The following is a 22,470-nucleotide window of genomic DNA, read 5'->3' on the forward strand; positions in this document are numbered from 1 at the left end:
TGCATGAGATCGTTGAAGGGAGCGTTTACAACCACTAAGAAAAGAGGGGTTGAGCAACTACATGGGTTGAAGTCCCACGATTGGCACAAGATGCTCGAAGTAAGTGTTTTCCAATTATTGTAGGTTGAAATTAAATTTTGTAATGCCCTAACCCAAATATACATGTGCTCTTATGTGCGCAGTTCATACTACCTACTAGCATCGACCATTGTGCAGACAGGAGTTTGAAAAGATGTATTTATAAGATGGGCGAGCTTGTGAGGTATGTAAATCCCATGTAAGATCACCCTTCATTATACCTTGCAAAATGAATGTGCATGAGGTATAACGTACTGTGCATTTATTTTTCAGATATGTTAGTTCCAAAGCAATTGATCCAGCCACATTGGATGATGCGCGTGTTATGGCAGTGGAGGTGGTTTGTATGGTAGAGGAGACTTTTCCGCAAACCATTCTCACAAGTCAACTACATCTCATTGTGCATTTAGTGGATGAAATTGCTTTATGTGGCACTGTGCATGCTCGTTCGATGTTCTTCCTAGAGCGCTTCATGAAGACCTTAAAAGACTTTGTGAGGCAAAGTGCAAGGCCCGAAGGAAGCATGGCTGAGGGTTGGTTGATACAAGAGTCTCTTGTATATATATCAGAATTTCTTGATCAGGTGGATAGCTCTTTGCCGCGACTATGGAGCAATGAAGAGGACTTGAGGATGACGTCTATTGTGCCTCAAGGAAAAGGACAGAGCAAAGTAATTGAGAGAACATTGATTGATGATCTTAATTTCACTTGCATCCTTAATAGTGATGTGATGAGCAGATGGGTTACAAGATACGAGGATGCAAAGACAAAAAGGCAAGCAGACAGAGCTCTCTTTCGGAGGCAACATGGCTCTCGTAAGGCGTACCCTAAGCATCTAGCAACACTTCCGAATGATATTCATGTTGATTGGTTGCATGAGGAAATGGAGAGAGCAGAGAGAGATGAGGGGCTGCATATCACGGCGGAAGAATGGGAGTATGCACGAGGATGCATGTTAAAGGTACATAGAACAAATGTAAATTTGCATTCTTTGTAAGTGATTGGCTTTTCATATTTATTCACATTAATTGCTTACATAGATATTGCTTATATTTTGGTCCAGTGGACTATGTTCAATGCTATATGGTGTGAAGGCAAGCATTTTCGAACACAAAGAATAGATGAAAAGAGGAATACACAAGATTGCGGTGTCATTAGTAGCTTTGAGGGAGCCAATGGAAAAATTGATGATTATTGTGGCACAATCCAAGACATATACAGACTTGACTTTCGCCGCTTCTTTGTGTATGTTTTGGATGTCAAATGGCAAATGAACGTGGTGGAAAAAGGGCCTAACGCAACAATAAAACGCCATGCAAGTGGCTATGTAACTATTGACTCTACAAAGTTTTGGCAAACAAAGAAAGATAGGCTCGTATTGCCACAACAATGTGAGCAGGTATGCATTGTTTTACAAATGTGTTTCATGTACATATATATCTAAGCTCACGCACCCCTTGACTTTTGATATGCTAATTAATTAATGAATTATGTGTATTTGAGCAGGTTATCTATCTGCCAATGGTGCATGACAGTAAATGGTGGTATGTCATCCCTATTGCACCACGTTCCAAAGTAATGTATAATACATTCACTGATATGGAGCATATGGAGGATGTGGCAAGCCGCAAAGAAGATGATGTCGAACATGCCAATGTAGATGATCATGATAATGAGGATGAGCGTGCCATTTCTCATGATCATGAGGATGACCCTTCCATTGAGGATGATGGTGATGATGATGAGAATGATCAAGGCATCGGTACCATTATCAATGGGCAAAATAGCGATAGTAGAATAAATTTAATCGTAGCCTTACAAATTGATCAAATGGATATTGATGTTGATCGTTTGGCAAGGATGGATCTTATTGAAGATGAGATCGAACCCTAACCAATCCATCACTGTATTGTTCCAAATTCATGACATTTCTATTGTATACTTTGTCTTTCAATAACCATATGAAGATATATTTTTCAATATATTACGTTGTTGTAAGTGCATGTAGTGGGATTTTGTAATGGTTTGTAAACACTGCAATGCACAATGACATTTTTAAAACTTAATGGTTTTCTGTTTTGAAAAGAAATGGATTTCTGTAGTTAGGCTCTGTGTCGCGTGTAACAGAGCGTGTATTATGACAGACTTAACGCGCAAATACACGCGCCCTCACATGCAATTATACACGCGCTGTTACATGCATGTATACACGCGCCCGATATTGCTGTAAGTATAAACGACCATACACGCGCCCGTAACTTTTCGCGTGTAATGGACGCGTGTATGGCGGCATTGTGTTGTAGTGTGTCTATGAAAACCCTCCTTTGCTAGATGATGAAACTGAAATCCTTGAGCCTGAAACAATCATAGATACTGACTTTATGACCACTAGAACTAGCGATAGATATTCTAGATATTTGGTCAAGTTTAAAAATCATCCTGTTGAAGAGGCCCAATGGATGCACGCTATAGACCTAAATGCTTTCCCCACTCTGTTAGCTCCACATTGAGCTAATAGCAATTGAGGACAATTGCTATCCCACCCCAGGGGTATGATGCCAGGAGGCATGTTCCACGATGGATTCCGTGAGGTTTTGTGGTGGATTCCATAAAATTTTATTACCGAGGCTCATACACAAAGTGGATTCTTTGTGCGAGAAGTTGATGGGGACGCCTATATTTTTCGGGCATTTTGTTAATTTTATGTGTATATGGGTGATTCCATAGCGGGTGATTCTGCAAAATACATATTTAAATTAATATACGTTTATGAGTTTAGAGTGCGCACTCGTAATAAATTAAGGTTAAGATTGATTTCTAACCAATTTATTTATGTAGCTAAAGACTGCTAGGTATTCACTTTTGTCGGTTTAATTGTATTATTTTTCTAACAATTGTGAATGCTTCAGTTGATGTGTAGAGCGAGCAGCGGTGGCATTGGGAAGCATTGGAGGATAGCGTGTATTCAAGTTATTGTCAATATTTTTTATGGGCCTGTATCTTAGGCATGGCGCCTATATTTTGTCGCACTTATTTATTAAAGCGTTTGATATTTATTTATTATTTTTGTATACGCCTAGACGCACGATTTAAATACTTGTATTGGACATTGTATTTGGGTACCGCCTGACTTCTTAGGTGCCCATTAGCTTTAATTCTTTATTGGCACAAAAGCAAACTCAAAAGCTAAAGCGTGCTATTTTGTAATTTGGGCTATTATTTGAGCTTGAAGATGAATAATATATGAAATACATGCTTTGTGGAGTGCTCACACAAGGCATGGGGGAAGATTGCACCCAATTGGTCTCTTGTTCATGTCGTGCAAGCTTTCTTCATTGATTTGTGTGCAAAAAGTAGAGTTCTTTTATTCTTGAGGACCTTTTGACGCTCACTACGCGTGTATACAGCGATTGATCTGTGCACCATTATCCCCCTCTTCCTATAAATACCCCCCTCCCTAAGGGCTGAAGGGGAGAGGAGAATAGAATTGTGAGGCTGTCAAAAAGGAGGATAGTGAGAGAAGAAGGTCGACGTCAAGGTGATGAGGCGGCCGTGTGCTACGCCAACTGTTGTACAGAGAGTCGTGAAGCCGCAGGCTGAAGGAAGACGTCGCTAGCTCCGCCGTACAAAGAGTCGTGAAACCGCAGGCTGAAGGAAGATGTTGCCAGCTAAAAACGAATTCGGCCGCCATATATTGCCCACGTGGTTTCTCCACGCCCCCCCAGGAGCTTCTTGGGAAGCTTCTAAGGGCCCTTAGGAAGCCCCCTTTCCTGTGGGCTTTCATAAGCCCCTTCCAAGTGGGTTTTATAACCCCCCCTCCCCGGGATTTAAGCACCCATTCCCTCGCAATTTCCACCCAAGTCCCCTTAAAGTTTGACTTACTCTGAGAATTAAACCCTTTCCCCCCCCTTTTTTCATTCCACAAAACCCATTTAAAGCTCACTTCCTTGGGCTTTCATGGGTCTTATCAAGCAGGTTTTATTAACCCCAGGTTTTTAAGAAACTTTTTTTTTCCCCTTGCATCCCCTTTAAATCCCACCATAGCCCGGGTTCTTTTCTTTTTTTAACACCCTTCTTGTGGATCCACAATAGCTAAGATTAAAATCCCTTTTTCATTGGCCCTACAAAGCGGTCTTTGCATCCTCGGGAATTAACATTTTCCCTTGCATCCCCCATAAAGCACATACTAGTCGGGTTTTGAGCCTTTTTCATAGCATTTCCACAAGGTTTTAACCCTGGGTTTCCTTTTAAAACCCTTCCCACACAAGCTTTTTAAAATGATTGTATCCTTTTTTCATGAAGGCCTATTATATCCGGAATTTCTAAGCTCCCTTTCACTTACAATCCCCAAAAGCCATATAAGCAGGTTTTTAAACCCTTTCCCATTTCAAGGCCTTCTAAACCCCATTCTGAAAGACGGTGCAATCGGTCAAGGAAGCCGAATCTCAAAGGGAGTTCCGTGTGCGAAGGAGACGGGCCAAGATCATAAGTCTCTGGCCAAGGCAAGAAGATCGAAATCGCGATGGCCCCTAAAAAGGCACAAGGCGCAACCGCAGGAGGATCATCTCCTAACATCCATGTGGACATCTCACCGAATCCACAAGTCTAGGTTTTCTTCCTATTTTTGATTTACGTCGGAATATCGTAATTATGCATGGTTAACTCACAAAAGTAAGATGCACTTTTACGATTGAAAAACATTGGCTATCTTAGGGAAAATAACTCACAATTGAAGAATTGGTCATTTGTATTTTTTCAAAGGAATGAATGAAAGAAGGACATAAGACATCTATGCGTTCTTAGCAAATTGTTTATATATTGCATGGAAAGTATAAATCACATGTCACATTATTAGACATATTTTCATCGAAATGATTCTTTAAAGAAGGTTGCTAATAACCGTAGGAATTTGCAAGGCATGGAAATGATTCTAGGGCTGCATGAAGTAGATTAATCTCTAGGAAATTGACATAAATCTCAATCAATTATGTAAGTAGTTACAAAAGGTTGTGTAAATTCAACATGCGAATAATTCATTTAGAAATGAAACTAGGAAAAAGGTTGCATGGTTTGTTTTAAACATAAAACACTAAAGCTTAGTAGCATGAATCTTTATTGCATGTTATAAAAGGATCGATAGGAATTATGCCATAATCTAACATACGCTTTGATCTTAACCAGAAAAGTTAGGGATTGTAAATCTAATCATATGTAGGCAAATGAATCATGTGATTACGAGAAAGGTATCGTAAATATCTTCAAGAATATACAAGTAAATTGGTTTACCCTAAACACCTAAACCACAAGGGACTCGCTTAGGAGTGGTTAAATCGATGCAACATATTCCAAGTGCTAACTAGGATTTAGCACGTTAAGGACGTGACCGAGTCACTCTTATTGCCAAGCTTAAACTTTCATACCCTAAAGACCTGCCCACATTCACGGAATGTAGGGACAATAGGACATATTTGCAAGAAACGATCTAGGGATTCTACCCTAAGGATCGCTCGCTAAAAAGATGAAACTCGGTTTGAATTTGAAACCCTAGGACTGACAACGTCGGCCTAGTGCAATCAGGAACGGATTGTTATGAAGACACCCTAACCCTATTTCCTATCTAATCATGATTTTGTGATTAGAAGATGCCGTTTGATGGGTAAAATAGTCCCATGGATTAGAGGCGACACTGGTGCAACATGTTGCAGAGTCGCATGATCTTGTGATTTGATCACAAGGGAATGACCAAATCCTCGGAATAAGATTGGCAGATTCTTGCGCAAGTTTATCTTACAAGAGGATGAGTAGTCATCTTGATATAGCACCTTTCTTGGGAAAAGTGACTAAGATAAGGGAATTAGATAATTGCTTGGAAGCACAAGATCAATCAATAAATTGAGCAACATACTTATTGTTAATAGAACTTAAGGTATTGGTTAAGTTGGGTTAATAGGGTACGGCCCTAACCCAAGGACATACGAGTTAACAAACAAACCCTTGGGGATCTTGCCGAGTCGCAATTGATCTCGGATCAAATGCTGGATGCATTCAGAGAGAAGGATTTACTCCTTATTAGCAGTTGGCCAAAAATAACGACCAATGGAAATGATTGTGCTTGTAACAGTTTAAAGAGCATTGTTTTGCTTTGTTTGCTCAAGGAATTAAAGGATGAAAAGATATCTAATGCTTCAGGTTGAAGGCCTGAAGGGAGAAGTAGCCTCAGTTACCCCCGACTGTCTGCCTAACCCTAACCAAGGGGGTTGTTAACCACGCCGAGAAGGAGGACCGAACCCACCGCAAGAGCTCTCTTCGTTGAGTGCTACTTGGAGCAGGAGGACGCTTGGGTGCCAAGGGGGCTCTGGCCGTAAATCCCTCACCTTCCGGGCCCTACACAAGAGGCCAACGTGACTCGAGATTGGATCTCGAGGCCCGCATACTAGTCTATGGGCAGAATATTGGATTAGCAATACCTGTGGATTGCTGGATAGCCATCAGGAAGATTATGTATAAGCCTATGGGCTGGACTTTATAAATGTATTCCAAAGGTAAATAAGATAACCTATTGACAAGGAACTTGTTTGACACTGCTTTTCTATGTCAAGTGCTATGATTATATGAAGGAACCGATGCCTAACGGGATAATTAAGGAAGCTGATTGATGCATTTCCAACTAAATATGGTCGGTAATTAGACAAATAAAACAACCTGAGGAAAGTGTGGTGGATGTGGCCATGGGTCCGTCCTATGGATAGGTGGTCCCGATTGGCCGAGAACTTTTATCAATCATGATGACGGCAAGAGGATCGTTCAAAGGAAATGAATAGCAAGGGCGCCGACCTAGAGTCTAAGTTATAACAATCCCTATTTACGTTGTTTTAGTGGAACGGAATTGGACTATGCGTTATGGCAAAGAGGTTGAGCTTTATATCCCTCTCGTTTCCCATTCTCCTTGAACCAAGTGCAATGTGAATCCGCTTTGGCCCTTGTGTTTCTGCGTAAAGTAGTTCTCCCGGGGTTCCACGCTAGTTGTCATTTAAGGAACTGGCAATTAGGAAAAACCCTGATTTAGGTCGGTCCTAAGTGGTAATGGTAAGAATACTTCCGCTACGTGACAGACGCCGAAATTCCTAGATCGCAAACCCCGTGACATTCCATGGGAATGCCAGGCGGAGCTTTCTAGATCTTCTTTTCAATGGACTGCTAAGACGTATCCTGAAGGGAATAGGTGGACATGTTATATGATTAATTAAGGAAGCTGCCTTTGCATGTCAAACATAATGTGTTAGGTAATTAGATAACTAAGCAACTTGAGGAAAGTGCTGTGGTGGACGTGACTTGGGTCCGTCCTACGGAAGGGTGGTCCCGATTAGTTGGGAACTTTTCTCAAAAGACGTGATAAGGAGATAATGAAGATCTAGAGTCAGTAGAGTTAGAATCCCGATTTATGCTGTTTTAGGGGAGTGGAATGGGACTATGCCTTATGGGCAAAAAGGTTGAGCTTCGCATCCCTCTCGTTTCCCATTCTCCATGAACCAAGTGCAGCATAAATTCGCTTCGATTATGTTGTTCCTATGCAAAGTGGTTCATCTGGAGCTCGACGCTAGTTACTTCCTAGAGACTTGGCTGATAAGAAAGAAACCCTGACTTCAGGTCGGTCCTAAGTGGGAACGACCGGATACTTCCGCTTCGGGGAAGACTCAAGAAGACCTAGATCACAAGCCCTATGACATTCCTTGCGAGTGCTAGGTGGTGCTTTCTAGACTCCCCTCCCGATGGGCTACTAAGACGTGTTTCACAAGTGGACAAGCAGACACGTTACAGTTGGTATCGGAGTGAACTAACAAGATGTAAAGATTATAAGGGAACTTAATGGAGGAAAATAAAGGGAATAAGGGGGTAAATAGGGGAGGGTGAGTAGAATAGAGCAGTGTTTTCTATTGAAAACATTTTTTTACTCACTTATAGATGCTAGGTTGTAGAGTCACGAAGCATGGAGCAAGTTCTTGATGTTCCAGGTCATGTTCATGCTTGCTAGAATGCATGCTTCGAATTATCGTCAAAGGCTTGGCATGATAAATATTCTGGACCACATCTATAATCCTTTGCCCTTTTATGCGGAGTGGAGATGGACTGGAGACTCAGGAATATACTACATAGCAGCCCACCAACTCGTGTACCTTCAGACCAACTTGAAGAGAATCAAGTGGATGGAGGATTTAAGAATCGTGAATCTGTTCATCTTTGTCGAAGCTCCCGTAAATGCAACTTTGCACGTTAGCAGCCAGCAAGTCAAGCAAAACAAGTATGTCTATGAAGAAGTGACTCGAGTGATCTCTACTACTACAGAATCAAAGTGTAAGGGTGCTATGACAAGAACAGGTATCAAAGGAAGGGATACCCAAAGCTTCCTATGACTTACCGTTTCCTAAAAATTCATGACCCCACTCCATATTATTATTCCGTCCCTGTAGCCGATTGTAACACAATCCTATTTTTTCCAAACTGATGTATCAATCAGCCAGTCCTACTTATCCAAAAGAAATGCACTCAGAGGGATATGCCTTCATGAATAAATAAGACTTTTTACAATTGTCTATCTTGATCATAAATGTTAACTGTGATTAAATCACTTAGCTAAAAAGCTATGCTAGTCATATTAACATAATATGGGAACGTATGATAAGATGTTAACATAAAGAATCTTAATGTTCAGACACAACCCCAAGCGCAGGTTCCAAATCAGACTCCTGCACTAAGTCCAGCTATGGCTCAAGAGAAGAAATTCCTTCTCAAACAGATTAAGCCCCCGAGTTTGATGGCAAGGGAGGGACTATTCAAGCAGACGTCGAGATCTAGATTGTGTCCATGGAGGACTATTTTGAGGTAGTAGGAACTGCACCTGCTAACCAAGCCATGCTCAGAAAACTTAAGCTTCAAAGTGAGACTTTGGTGGAAACAACGGTGTAGAGACCAAGCGATCTCGGAGGGGACAGTCACTTGGGATAAGATTAAGGAAGCTGTGCGAGGGAGGTATCTGCCACTTGCCTATCACACACAAAAGATGAATGAATTCTATGACTTGAAGCAGCTAGGATTATCCCTTGAAGCATATTATTCGAAGTTTGTTTCACTCCTAAAGTATGCACCCCTAATGGATATGACACAACAGGTGTCAAAATTCTATATTGGGTTGAATCCATTCATAGGAATGCTCCTGCTACCTTCAACAAGTTAATGCAGGATATCTTTAGGCCCTATCTTGATGGCTTCGTACTCGTCTTTTTTTACGATACCCTAGTCTACTCAAAATAGGGAAAGGATAATGAACCCTAGCTTTGCATTGTTCTTCAAATAATGAGAGCACACAAGCTTTATGCCGAGAAGTCATTTTTTAGCAATATACCAGAAATTCAATGCTGCAATTTAGATTACTTAGACACAAATGTATGTGGACCAAGTAGAGGTGAATGAACAAGCTCAAGTTATGTAATTCAACTACTAAAGATGACCAACAATGGATTCTCCCATAAGGTTTCAACCTTATTCTTTAGCAAGATCACCCTACCAACTTCTTAGCTTCTAGTTGTCCATCCAGAACATACCAATAGGTTAGTGGCCTTTCATAATGATGTCCTTACAAAGTAAATGATCTACTAATGCTAGAAAATCTTGATGAAAATTCAATCTCCTTCAAACAATTGGATACATTGCAATTCCCTATTTCTATGTCAGCAACAATCACTCTTTTCACCTAGTTCTAGGTTGATGAACTAGATGGTGCTCACTAATCAATAGTGGGCCAAGAATGGTAAGGTGCTGGAAAAGCTTCTTAGAGGACTCTACCTTCTTAGGCATGCAAGGAAGAGCACCATGAAATATATGTGCTAAGCATGCTTCTCTTTGTCTGCTTGGTTTCCAAATCTATCCTCCCACAATACACAATTGGTATTACTTTCCTCACACTTCTTGATATCTCCCAATAATAGATATCTTTTCTTCAAGCAGACATGGAAACAAAACTGTATCTCCTTTCTTGAAGATTCGCTCTTGCCTTCCTAGATTTTCATAGGCTTTTTATCAATCCTTGGTTGCTTGTATATCATATCGATGACCTTGTTCTTTTATTTCTCAATCTTGCCCATATGTAGCTTAAAAAGGGGCCATCTTGATACTTTCACATTGATGAGAAACATTATGTTTAGGAGTGGTAAGATATATTGAAGAAAAGTTGAGTACCAATGGCTTCAAATAGGCTCTTTCAAAATCAAGAAGTAATTAGGGAATCACGATCACTAATGGTCCTCTTTGGTAACATATGGAGTGTAAAGATATCCTTCAAAAAAAGTATTGCAATTTCTAGGGCATGATCATTTTTCTTGACAAGAAATATATGAGTGACCTTTGTTAGCATATCCACAATCACCATGATATAGTTATATTATGCTTGAACTAAGAGTAACCCAACTACAAATCCATAATGATGAGCTCCCATTTCTTTTTAGGGATGTCAAGTGGTTAGAGATTTCCCAACGTTTTCTCATGCTTAGATTTCACCCATTGGAAACCTAGACATTCTGTAACATACTTGAGTACATCACCCCTTAGCTTTTTCCAATTATAGTTATTTTGTATGGAATTGAGCATCTTAGCATAGACAGGTGTCTCCATAACATGAGAGTGTGAGTCATTGCCAATAGCTCCAAATCATGTGTAGCATAGTTCTTTTCATGTGCCTTCAACTTTCTTAAAGACTATGATAATGGGGATGACTCTCCTATACATGAGTACATAACCCAATGATAGAGAGTTAGCATTCATCATGATCTCAAACACTTAGCTTAGGTCGGTAAACTTTAAGATAGAAGTTGTTACCAAGTTTTTTTGAAGCTTGTGAAAGGTAGATTACTCAATTAAGATCCACACAATGTAAGTTTGCTTCTTGAGCTAATTGGTGAGGAGCGCAATTAGCAAGACATGATCCTTGGTAAAAATTCTATACCATTTGGTTAAGCCCAAAAAAGTATTGTATTTATTTGAGTGATTTCAAAGGAATCCACTCCTAGGCATCTTTGACCTTGGCTGGGTCTATTGCAATTTCCTTCTTCGATAATATAAATTGAAGGTAGTCTATCTGCTACTTAAAGAACACACACTTGCTCGTATTAGTATAGAGCTTGTGCATTTTCAATGTTTCTAACACAATTTCGATATATCCTTCATGGTTTCCTTCTTCCTTGGAATAAGTTAGGATGTCATTAAAGAAGACTAGGAAAAATTACAGAGAAAGCATATGTGTGTACATACAATCTTTTGTTGGAAAGAGATTGTGAGTGAGAGTGGGGGACCACTTGAGAACAAGCTCTTCTCCTTCATCTTCTTCTCCTGCTTTTCTATCCTCTTATGTTAGTGGTGGAGCTTCTTAATGCAGATGCAAAGGAGTTGGAGTGGTGACTTAATGGTGACTTCAAGAGCATACCATTCAAATCGTAAGGCCATCCATGAGGTTTCAAGATTTCAAGCTAAAAAGTGAGAGCGTAAGTAGGTAATTCTACTAAATCTTTAACATGCTTTGAAGTAGGAGTATAAGCCCACTAAGTGAAGGATAGTTGACTCATGGAAGATTTCTACTATTGAAAGAATAAGAGCTTCCACCAATGTCTTATTGTTGGGCTCTCTTTGAGGCCAAAAGTAATAAATCTACATAGGGGCATATATAATTGCCAAATTAAATTGGCCTAATCCAATATGAAAATTTACAAAAGTTGTACATGAATACAAACTTGTTGCTATAACTTGAAAGACTACAACTATAGTATGAAAAGGTATCAATACTCCAATATAATAGAAATCAAGATTTAAGAGAATTCTTACTTTAATAAAATAGACTTCAATATCAAATAGAATAGACTATGATATAGGTTACAATGCTATATTATAATAAGAGGAATCATCCTAAAGAGCATTCATCATAGAACCAAGATAATTCAAAATATGTGTGCTCATAGCCTTTAAGGGACAAGTTAGAACTAACTATCAATCATATATTAGAGACTACCATACACCTAGGTGCACAAAGACTCCTCAACTAAGGTCTTTATATTGCATTATAGGCCTTCACATGTGGCATTGTACAAAACTTCTCATGGTTAAACTAATTTATCAAAAAAATGAATAGCTCTAGTATCACATGTTAAACTCAATACATAATGAATAGAACATTCTTATTGAGAGTAATAAAGTATATATAGAGTGCATAGAAAGACTCTAGGTACTTAGAATATAATAAGGGCTTAGTTGTCAAAGTAATAAGAACTATGCTAGATTGTAGCCTATCACAATCATGGAGTTGAATGATTAGCACTAAGAAAAGAATTATAAAAAGGGTCAGTTGTCCTTTCATGGATATCAGAGGAAAAATATCTAGTGAGGAATAGTTCCCTTGATACTACTTAGATCTTAACCAACCCCATCTTTCTTTCTTCTAAATAGCATATTATTTATCATCACAGTCTCTTTTTTGTTAAACAACATGGGAGTTTGTTGATTTGATCTACCCTATAAATGAAGAAGTCGCATTACCAAGCAAGGACTAGGTATTTCAGACACACAAGACACAACGATGATATACAAAAACCAAACAACCTATTGGAAATTTTTAGTTTTACAAGGTAACTTGACAAAGAATGAAAGAAAAAGAAACAAAAAGGTTGTGCCAAAACTCAAATTAGTCCTTGCATTATAAATAAGGAAAGAAAAGATACTTTAAGCTTATAATAATTCATGTGCAAATGAGAAATTTTTTCAATTGCACTTTGAAGGTCATAGAGGGTTTGGGAGCCTAAGGAGTGCACCTTCAATCATGGGATGTGTGAGAGCATTTTTCATGCAGGGAGATGCCTCATGCATTAAATACAATCCAATGTGGATTTGTATGCAATGGTTGTAGTGGTTGATAAGGGGGTTGAACCTCCTGAATGGATAAAGGGGTGTCCAAATTCCCAGCATCGAGCACCTAACATCCAATAGTCCACCACAACAAAAAGCAAAAAATCAAGGTAACTAAAAGTATCAAGTCACTCTAAAACTAGCGACATTAAAAAATGGGATTGAACGGAGACATAAAGGTGCTTGGAAGTATACTATCTACATGGACCAAGAAATAAAAACTAAAGATGGAAGTGAAAAAGCACTTTGAAAACACAAAAAATAAAGGTAGCATGAAGGTATTAGGAACTCCCATATAATTTGGAATATTTAAATTTAATATGAAGGATACTTAAATATTCATTGTAATATTATTTTAGATAATTGAGATTACTTTGTATAACTCTCAATTTAAAGTTTCATGTACTTAAAGGCGTTATGAATGTGTAAGTCAGTTGAATTGAATCTAGATGCACTCGATTAACTTAAAACCCCAGGCTTTCATGTAGTAGAAGTAATGATATCCACTTGTAAAAACACCCACTCCATACTTAAGGTGAAAAATAACAAAAGAAAGATATTTGAATGGTACCAAATTGAATTGTGGCTTACATTTCTTTTCATTCTAGACTCTTTTCCGCATCTCCTCTACATCCATAATGTATGTGAAGAGGGTATCTCTATCTCCATTTCTTGTTGAGAGGAGGGAAGCTATTTCTTAATGTGTTTGTGTACTTCTTGATCTTGTTTTGTTTTTTTCATCACAACTTATATATGTGATCATGTGTGTATATGTGTATGTGTGTGCATGAGTGCATGTGTGTGTGTGTACACACACACACACACAAAGACTTCTTCTCAAATTCAAAGAAGTAGATGCAAAGTTTAATATTTTATGCATTGAGCTTATGGGTATTGAGGAGCATTGAGTGTGGAGCTACAAGGAGGTAGAACTATCAAAATTAGTATGAGCTTTGAAGCTCATCGTTACATCTCTATAATAAATATTGATTATTCTCATCCTTTTCTATTCTCTTTGCTTAATTCAAGAGACATACTTGAATGTAGATAAGAAATTCTAGCTAGGTTAGGCTTGCAAAATAAGCATCGAAGGAATCTTCCATATTGTGAGAGGCTTAGAACGAGAGAGGTTGAGAGATTAGATACTTGATAGAGAGAGAGAGAGAGAGAGAGAGAGAGAGAGAGAGAGAGAGAGAGAGAGAGAGAGAGAGAGAGAGAGAGTGTGTGTGTGTGTGTACTACAAAAGAAGGGGGACATAGTGACAACGGTTTGTGATACAAAATAGCAACATCACTATTTACATTGCTATTAGCATCACTAAATCAGTTAGCAATGTTAATAGCGATGCTCTTAATAGGGACACTAACTACGACACTAATAGTGACACTAAAACTGTGACACTAATAGTGATGCTTAGTGATGCTAACTCCAACATAAATAGTGACACTGATCTAAGAAAAGAAAGGGATGAGAACCCAAGCGTCGCATGTGTCGCCAAATTTTTTGAGAGAGCGCAAAAGACAGAGCAAAAAATCTTGTTGCCTTGAGAGGGAGGGAAACAAGAAAAGGGAAAGAGAGAGGAGAGCTCCTTGCCACTGCTACCACCACCATTGCCATACGTGAAGAAGAGGGAGAAGTGTGCAAGGGAGAAAGAAGGGATATCATGAAGATGAGGCATAAAAGAATTCATGCTCGAGCCTTTGTGGTAGGTACATTTCCTCTTCCTGTTTTATTTTGTGTTTTTTTCTTTTTTTTGTTTTTAATTTTGTAATGAGATGCATGGAGAGATAGAGAGAGAGGAAGAGAGGAAATGAGAGAGGGAGATGAAGGAAGGAAGAGGAAGAGAGAACAAAAGAGAGAAAAAGAGAAAAGCTAACAAAAAGAGAGAGGAATAGAGAAATTAGATATGAAGGAATGGAGAGGAAGAGAGAAAGAGAGAAAGGAAGAGAGAAATGAGATATAAAGGGAGGGAGAGAAGAAAATGAGTGAGGGAAACAACAAGGGGAGAGAGAAACAAAGAGAGAGGCAACAAAGAAAGAGAAAGAGAAAAACAAAGAAAGGGGGGAGAGAAAGAGAAATGGAGAGTGAAGGAAGAGGTGGAAGAAAAGGGTGAGATAAAGAAAGGAAGAAGAGTGAAAAGAAAAGAGAGAGAGCGAGGGAGAGAAAAAGGGACAGAGCTAAGGAGAAAAATAAAGATAGAGAGAGAAATAAATAGAGAGTGAGAGAGAGGGAGAGAGAAAAATGGAAACATTGAGAGAATTAGAGAGAATGGAATGATAGTAAATTAAGTTAGGGAGACACAAAAATAGGTGGGAAGGGATGGTCTTTCAATGTCCATGTTTTATTAGTTTTTTATTTTCTATCTCTAATTTTGATTGTAACAAGATGCATTGAGTGAGAGTGGAGAGGAAAAGAGAGAATGAAATAGAGAGAAGAAGGGAGGGAAAGGAAAAGAGAGAAGAAGTGAGAGTGGAAGGGAAGATGGGGGAGAGACAAAAACATCGAGAAAGAGAGGGGGATAGAGAAACAAAGAAGGATGAGGGAGAGAAATAAAAAAAGAGAAAGAGGGGTGGAGAGAGAAACAAAGAAGGACGAAGACATCCAAATGGACAAAGAGAGATGGAGGGAGGCAAACAAATAAAGGGGAAGTAAGAGAAAGAGGAGTAGATATCAAAATGAAGAAATATCACCAATGAGGAAAAAAACCTATTTTTTTCGTAACATAAATCAAATGGAAAATAGTGATAGTTGTGATGTCCAAGATCATGAGGCAAATCTTAATCAGCGTGTCCCATATCCTTGCACTCAATGCAAGCTGATGATCCGAGAAAATTAAAAAAAAATATTTGTCTAACACTTTGTTGATTTTTTGTACATTTGGAGGTTTGAAATAAAGAAGAGGGTGGGAACAACCTCTTGGGAAATCCAAGAAATCACTGGAGGGAAATATTTCATGAACCAGTTTACAAAGGGGAGGTGAAGAGTAAAGATCAATGGAGGAAGGTGAAGGGAAAATGTGTAATGTGAAAAGAAAAGACATGAAATGGATTTGGAGCCATCCAAAGGGCATGTGAGGCTCATAATGTCATGGCTTTGTAGCCTTATGATAATTCAAAAAAATGGGACCCTTCTTCGAAGCATTAGTGGAAGAAAAATCAAGCACATGATTTTGTAAGATTTTTTAAAAATACTTCCACTCTGATCCAAAAAAACTTTTCAGCATGAAAGTTGTTGCGAGTGAGCTGAAGTTTTTGCTAGTATTTGTTTATAATTTTTTGGAGCTACGGGTCAGGAGATATGGCCAAAATGGTGGACACAAACTTTTTCCAACTTCGGTGGAGACCACCTCCCAATTTTATATATACCCACACTTTCTTCCCCACACTTAACACTTCCATAAAACATCATTCATTAGACTCCCAACCCTTTCCCCTCTCTTCTTCTCTCTCTCAAGCTAATAAACCATTAGAATTCCCTTCCTAAATCACCCTCAAATCATCCTTAATTGTAGTAGTAATGTATGAATTCTCACTACTCTCTCTCCATTATTGCTAGATATGATCTTATTTTATGAAGATTCTCTATATTTTTTTATAGGAGAGCTCTTGGACTCAAGCTATAGGGGGGAGAATGGAGATAACTCACCTATGATGGAACTTGGTTAAGTACAAAATTGGTCAACAAAACATCTAGATGGAGCTTCCACATTGATGAAACCCCCTTAATGCAGCTTTGGTAGTGTTAATTCCTATTCTATTTTAACCTCCTCCCTAAACACCCTCAAGGCCTATATAAAGAGGCCTTCTCCTTTGTAATTTGCAAGAGAGAGCTAAGAGGCCTTCTTCTACCCTATTGAGTCTTCCCCACTCTCTCTCATGAGCTTATGCAGTTCATTCCCTTACTATAGCTTATGCATACTCTACAGTATAATAAGCCCATGCTATTAGTGTTCATATTGTGTATCTTGGTTATGTCTTGAGGGTTCTCCATCTCTTGTGTCCTCTTAAGTTTTATTGATTCATCTATTTTATGTAGTTCTCTCTCTCTGTCTCTGTCTCTGTCTCTGTCTCTCTCTCTCTCTCTCTCAAATTTTCTCTCTTCTCCCTCACAAGCTCCTCTCCCTCTTGCATACCATCCTAGTCCACACTTCCATGACTAGGTAGTGCCCTTACCTCATTCACTTTGTAGCAAAATGGAGTTTGGCATAGTATAGACGTAACGTATCCTCTTCGTATCATCCAGGACACGTCTTAGTAGTCCATTGGAAGGGATGTCTAGAAAGCTCCGCCCGGCACTCCCATGGAATGTTACGAGATTTGCGATCTAGGTATTTCCGCGTCTGCCACGTAGCGGAAGTATCCTGGCCGTTCCCACTTAGGATCGACCGGAATTAGGATTCTCCTGACTGGTCATTAACTAACAGCAACTAGCATCGGACCAAGCGAACTACTTTATGCAGAAACGCCATGTCCGAAGCGGATTCACACTGCACTTGGTTCAAGGAGAATGGGAAACAAGAGGGATGCAAAGCTAAACCTCTCTGCCATAAGACATAGTCCCATTCCATTCCCCTAAAACAGCGTAAATCGGTTAAGACATAACTCTAGGTCATCACTTTCATTATTCGTTTTCTTTGACGATCATCCTGCTGTTCTTTGAGAAAAGTTCCTGGCTAATCGGGACCACCCAACCGCAGGACGGACCTATGGCCCATCCTCCGCACTTTCCTCGGTTTGTTTTAGTTATGTAATTATCTAACACATTAGTTTGACATGTAACAACCAGCTTCTTTAATAAATCCGTTAAACATTGGTTCCTTCACATAATCTTATCACGTGACATAGAAAAACAATATCAAACAAGTTCTTTATTAACGTATCATCATTTTTATCTTTGAAATACAAGGAGTTCCACCCGTAGGCTTGTCCATAATCTGCCCGAAGGCTATCCAGTAATCCACAGTGATCACTATTCCAAGCTTCTTCCCATAGACTAGTATGCGGGCCTCGAGATCCAAACCTGAGTCACGTTAGCCTCTTGTGTAGAACTCGGAAGGCAAGGGATTTATGGCCAGAGCCCCCTTGGTACCCAAGCGTCCTCCTGCTCCAAGTAGAGCTCAATGGAGAGACCTCTGGCGGCGGGTTTGGTCCACGTTCCCAGCGCGGTCAACAACCCCCTTAGTTAGGGTTAGGCAGGCAGTCGGGGGTAACTTAAACTGCCTCTCCCTTTAGGCCTTTAACCTAAAGTATATGTATTCATTTAATTTGTAATTCATAATTCAAACAGTGCTCTAAAATCTCTAGCAAGCACAAACATTTCCATTAATCGACTGTGTCATTTGGCAAACTGCTAAGGAAATGTTTCTTCCTTTTGAGTGTATCAGCACTCGTTCCCAAGGTGTCTTGTAACTTGGCGAAATCCTTTATATTTCGGGTTAGGGCGTACCTTATTAACCCAACTTGGTCAACCCTAAAGTTCATTAGATACTTTAGTTTCCGGTTTATAACTTTCGTTATTTAGAAGGATATCCAAAAATACATCCTTTTGCAAGATAACTTCCGTGAGGATCTGCCATCCTTGTTGAGGGTATTTATCCTTTCCCCTTGTGAATCAATCACAAGACTAAATGACTTCGTACTTGCTGCGCAAGTCCTGCGATGGAATAATCCGTTTTAGATCCCTTAAGCTGACTTATGTCGGACCTAGGGTCTCTTTTTAAAAATGCCAGGGACATACCCTAATTCTTTATCTTTATGAATTTATTGACTCTACAATAAGGAAAGTAGTCAAGTGCTTAAGGTATAAACGTTTCTTTGGTCTTTAAATCATTTCCAAGGCATATATATTTTTTTCAACATGGTATTTCTAAGTTTAGATTGGTTTGGTTATCCTTTGGAAGGTAATATTGATCGCCTCGTCACGGTTTTGTTATCCTTGTGACAATTGATTTTTCAGTCGATACAATTCAATTTAATCTTCCTTTTTCCTTGCAGATGAAACTCATGCCAAATAATAATCATTTCCTTGCTAAGATATGCAATTAGCAATGAGAACTTTCTAGTAATTTGAGCAACGAAAGAAACCTTTCATGAATTTAATCATTTACAATGATTCGTTGCAAAAAGCAATATGGCTAATGGTGCAAGATACAATTTTTATACCCTCAGGATTTAACTGAAATATACTACTATAATAAGTAGATAATCTTGCTCGTAATTCGTTATAATGCATGATGCTATTCGAAGGAAACTATGTTCTATACATTATCATTTGTTCAATTAAACTAAACTCCATTGTAAATAACTCGGAAAAATATATCCTATCCCTAACAATTTGTCTCTGCATGATTGACTTAAAACCGATTTAAAGCCGAGAAGGAAAAACCTGGTTTTGGGGTGAGATATCCACATGGATACCGGGAGATGACCCTCCCGCAGCTACTCCTTGGACTTTCTCAGGCGGCATCATAGTTCGAACATGAAGGTAGCTTTTACTCTTTCTTCCGGATTTCCACCGACTCTCTTTCGAGGCAAGGTGCCGTTTAAATGGTTGATCACGAGAAGGAATAATAAGACCTTTAGGTTCTTAGATTCTTCGGAGAGGAAAAGATTTATAAAGCCTAAGAAGGCCCTATAGGGTATATACTTGGCAAAAAAGTTTATGGGCGAGTGTGGTTTTGCAACCACATGAACCTTTGGAGAACTTTGGGCTTGGGGGTAAAAGGTATAGAAGGAAATTATTCTCTTTCCTTGCACTTCCTCTACCTTTTTCTTCTCCTTTCCTACTCCTCCTCCTTCACTTCTCTTTTTTTTTTCCCTCCCTTTTTACTCTTCTACCCCCCTCTATTCCTTCTCTACTCTTCCTCTTTTAGTCCTCTCTTACTCTTTTTTATCTTTTCCCACCCTCTACTTCTTTCACACTACTCTTTTCTCCTTCACTCCTCTCTACTTCCCTTCTTTATCTTTTTCCACCCTCTACTTCTTTGACACCACTCTTTTCTTCTTCACTCCTCTCTACTTCCCTTCTTTATCTTTTTCCCACCCTCTACTTCTTTGACACCACTCTTTTCTTCTTCACTCCTCTCTACTTCCCTTCTTTATCTTTTCCCACCCTCTACTTCTTTCACACCACTATTTTCTTCTTCACTCCTCTCTACTTCCCCTCTTTATCTTTTCCCCACGGGGCCCCACGTAGCTGGTGATCAAAGGGGGGGTGTGGTTATGATTACGATCGTAGTAGTCCAAGGCCCGTTTCACTGCATGGTAGATTAGTCACAGGGGGGGTGGCTAAGATCATGGCCCAGGGCCCGTTTGGCAGGACGGGGGGGGAAAAGTAGGCTGAGACATCCGCCTCCGTGGTGGTGCAGTACATCAGTCCTACGGCTATCCTTGCAGCAGAACGAGGGGAGAATACCGCCGTTCGGAGGCTCGGGCAGCGTCTGGCAACTATGGCTGAAGGCCCAGGGAAGGGATGTGCAGTGTTATTGAGCGAGGAGGGGGAAGCTTCCAGTCAGCGGCCTCAAGGGCCCTACAGCTGCTAACGGGGGCCGGTGACGTGCGTAGAAGGGGCGTAGCCTCTTATCTCCTCGCCCTTCCCTCCACAACAATTTGTCGCAGTCGTCTCCGTCATGGACTGAGTATCACCCTCTTCCTCTCCTCCACTGCACATTAGAAGATGAGCATTTATGGGAAGAGGGGGGGTAGGGCCTCCCTCTCCACGTGGATCTTGCATGTGATCCCTGCCCTCCACCTCCACACTAACCCATTTTATCACCATCCCCTTCCCTCAGCCATGCTTTGGGTGAGGGAAAATGTAAAAAAAAATTGCATTAAATCCCATATTTATCCCTTATCCTCCTCCCAAGAGAAGGTTCCTATGAGAAATACGGGGTTTTGAAAAGCTGTGTCTCGTTTGGACTCAGTGGAGAGTGTATTAGTTTAGACTATCCCGTCCCAAACCTCACTGCAACCTTATTATTTTCCCGAGACTTCACATGGCCGAAAATATTACATTCTCTCCCTCTTAGAGGAATTGAGATGTCCTCATCTCGAGATAAACTGGGGATATTGATGGTTGAGGGTGCCTTCATCTACCCAAGTGGCATCCTCCTCGGGATAATCCTTCCACTGGACGAGATATTCTCTCAAGGTTCTGGATCTTAACTGTCTCTCCCTAACATCAAAGATCCTATCCGGCCTTAGTTCAAGGATTCCTTGACTAGGCATTACAATTTGTTGGTCATCAAGTACATGGTTAGGGTTGGATACATATTTTTTTAATAGGCTGATATGGAATACATTGTGAACCTTTAGGTTCTCAGGGAGTTGTAATCTATAAGCATTGGGTCCTAGGCATTTGAGGACTTTGTACGGCCCACAATACCTTGGACTTAGCTTCTTGCAATCTCCTAGGGATACGTTGGCAAGACAAACACTCAGTGACATATTTGAGAATGTCACCTTTGAGCCTCTCCTAATGGTAGCTCTTCCTAACTGCATTAAGAGTTTTAGCATATCCAGGATGTCCTACGAAAGGGGAATCATGTACTTCCCACATTATCTTCTGCTTACGTGACTGGCTTGCTGGTATACACAGCCTTGTTCTGTAGTAGACAAGTCCATTATCAATGGAAAATTCCTGATACTTAGCTAGCAACTTTTGATTCTGCTCCTTGGTAGATATTTCCTTTAGCATTGTTTGGTAGGCCAAATCATGGCATGCTTCCTCTCTAGCTAATTCAAGTATTGGATTGTTTGGCATAGATACTTTTGTAGCCAGAGATCTGGCCGTTGATGGATTCTGCATGATTAGGGAATTTAGGAATGCCTTGCGACTAAGTGCATCGGCAACTACATTCTCTTTCCCTGGTCGGTACTTGATTTCAAAGTCATATTCCTCCAATACTTCAATCCACCGACGTTGCCTCATGTTAAGCTCGTTCTGGGTAAAGATCCATTTGAGGCTCTTATGGTCGGTTACTAGAGTAAACTTGTTACCCAACAGGTAGTGTCCCCAAAGCTTTAGAGCATGGATGATAGCTAGTAATTCCAGATCATGCGTGGCATAATTCTTTTCATGACTCTTCAATTTCCTTGAGGAGTATGCTACTGGATGACCTTCCTGCATAAGTACACACCCCAAGGCAAGAATGCTAGCATCAGTTACTACCTCAAACTCCTTATTGAGGTCAGGAAGTTTTAGAATAGGTACTGATACCAAACTTTGCTTCAATCTGTCGAAGCTATTTTGTTCGGAAGTTGACCATGTAATGGAAGTCTGCTTCTTTAGTAAATCCGTCAGAGCTACTGTAATCAAAGCATAGTTTTTGATGAAGACCCTATACCATCCTGTCAATCCAAGAAAGATACGTATTTCTTTGACAGATACTGGTGTTGGCCATTCAAGCACATCTTTGACCTTGGTTGGGTCTACTGATATTCCTTCTGATGA

General features: G+C 39.9%; 1 protein-coding gene across 1 annotated transcript; it reads left to right on the forward strand.

Moving 5' to 3' along the window:
* Positions 1 to 245: 245 nt before the first annotated feature.
* LOC148014730 (uncharacterized) lies at positions 246 to 1,075 on the forward strand. Its single transcript, XM_087666588.1, has 2 exons — positions 246 to 262; positions 352 to 1,075. The coding sequence occupies exons 1-2, from the start codon at positions 246 to 248 to the stop codon at positions 1,073 to 1,075; spliced, it is 741 nt and encodes a 246-aa protein (XP_087522714.1).
* The last annotated feature ends 21,395 nt before the right edge of the window (positions 1,076 to 22,470 follow it).

The sequence above is a fragment of the Lygodium microphyllum genome, chromosome 25 (genome assembly GCF_053477565.2).
Source record: "Lygodium microphyllum isolate KBCC chromosome 25, Lygodium_microphyllum_v1.1.10, whole genome shotgun sequence".
Classification (NCBI taxonomy): domain Eukaryota; kingdom Viridiplantae; phylum Streptophyta; class Polypodiopsida; order Schizaeales; family Lygodiaceae; genus Lygodium; species Lygodium microphyllum.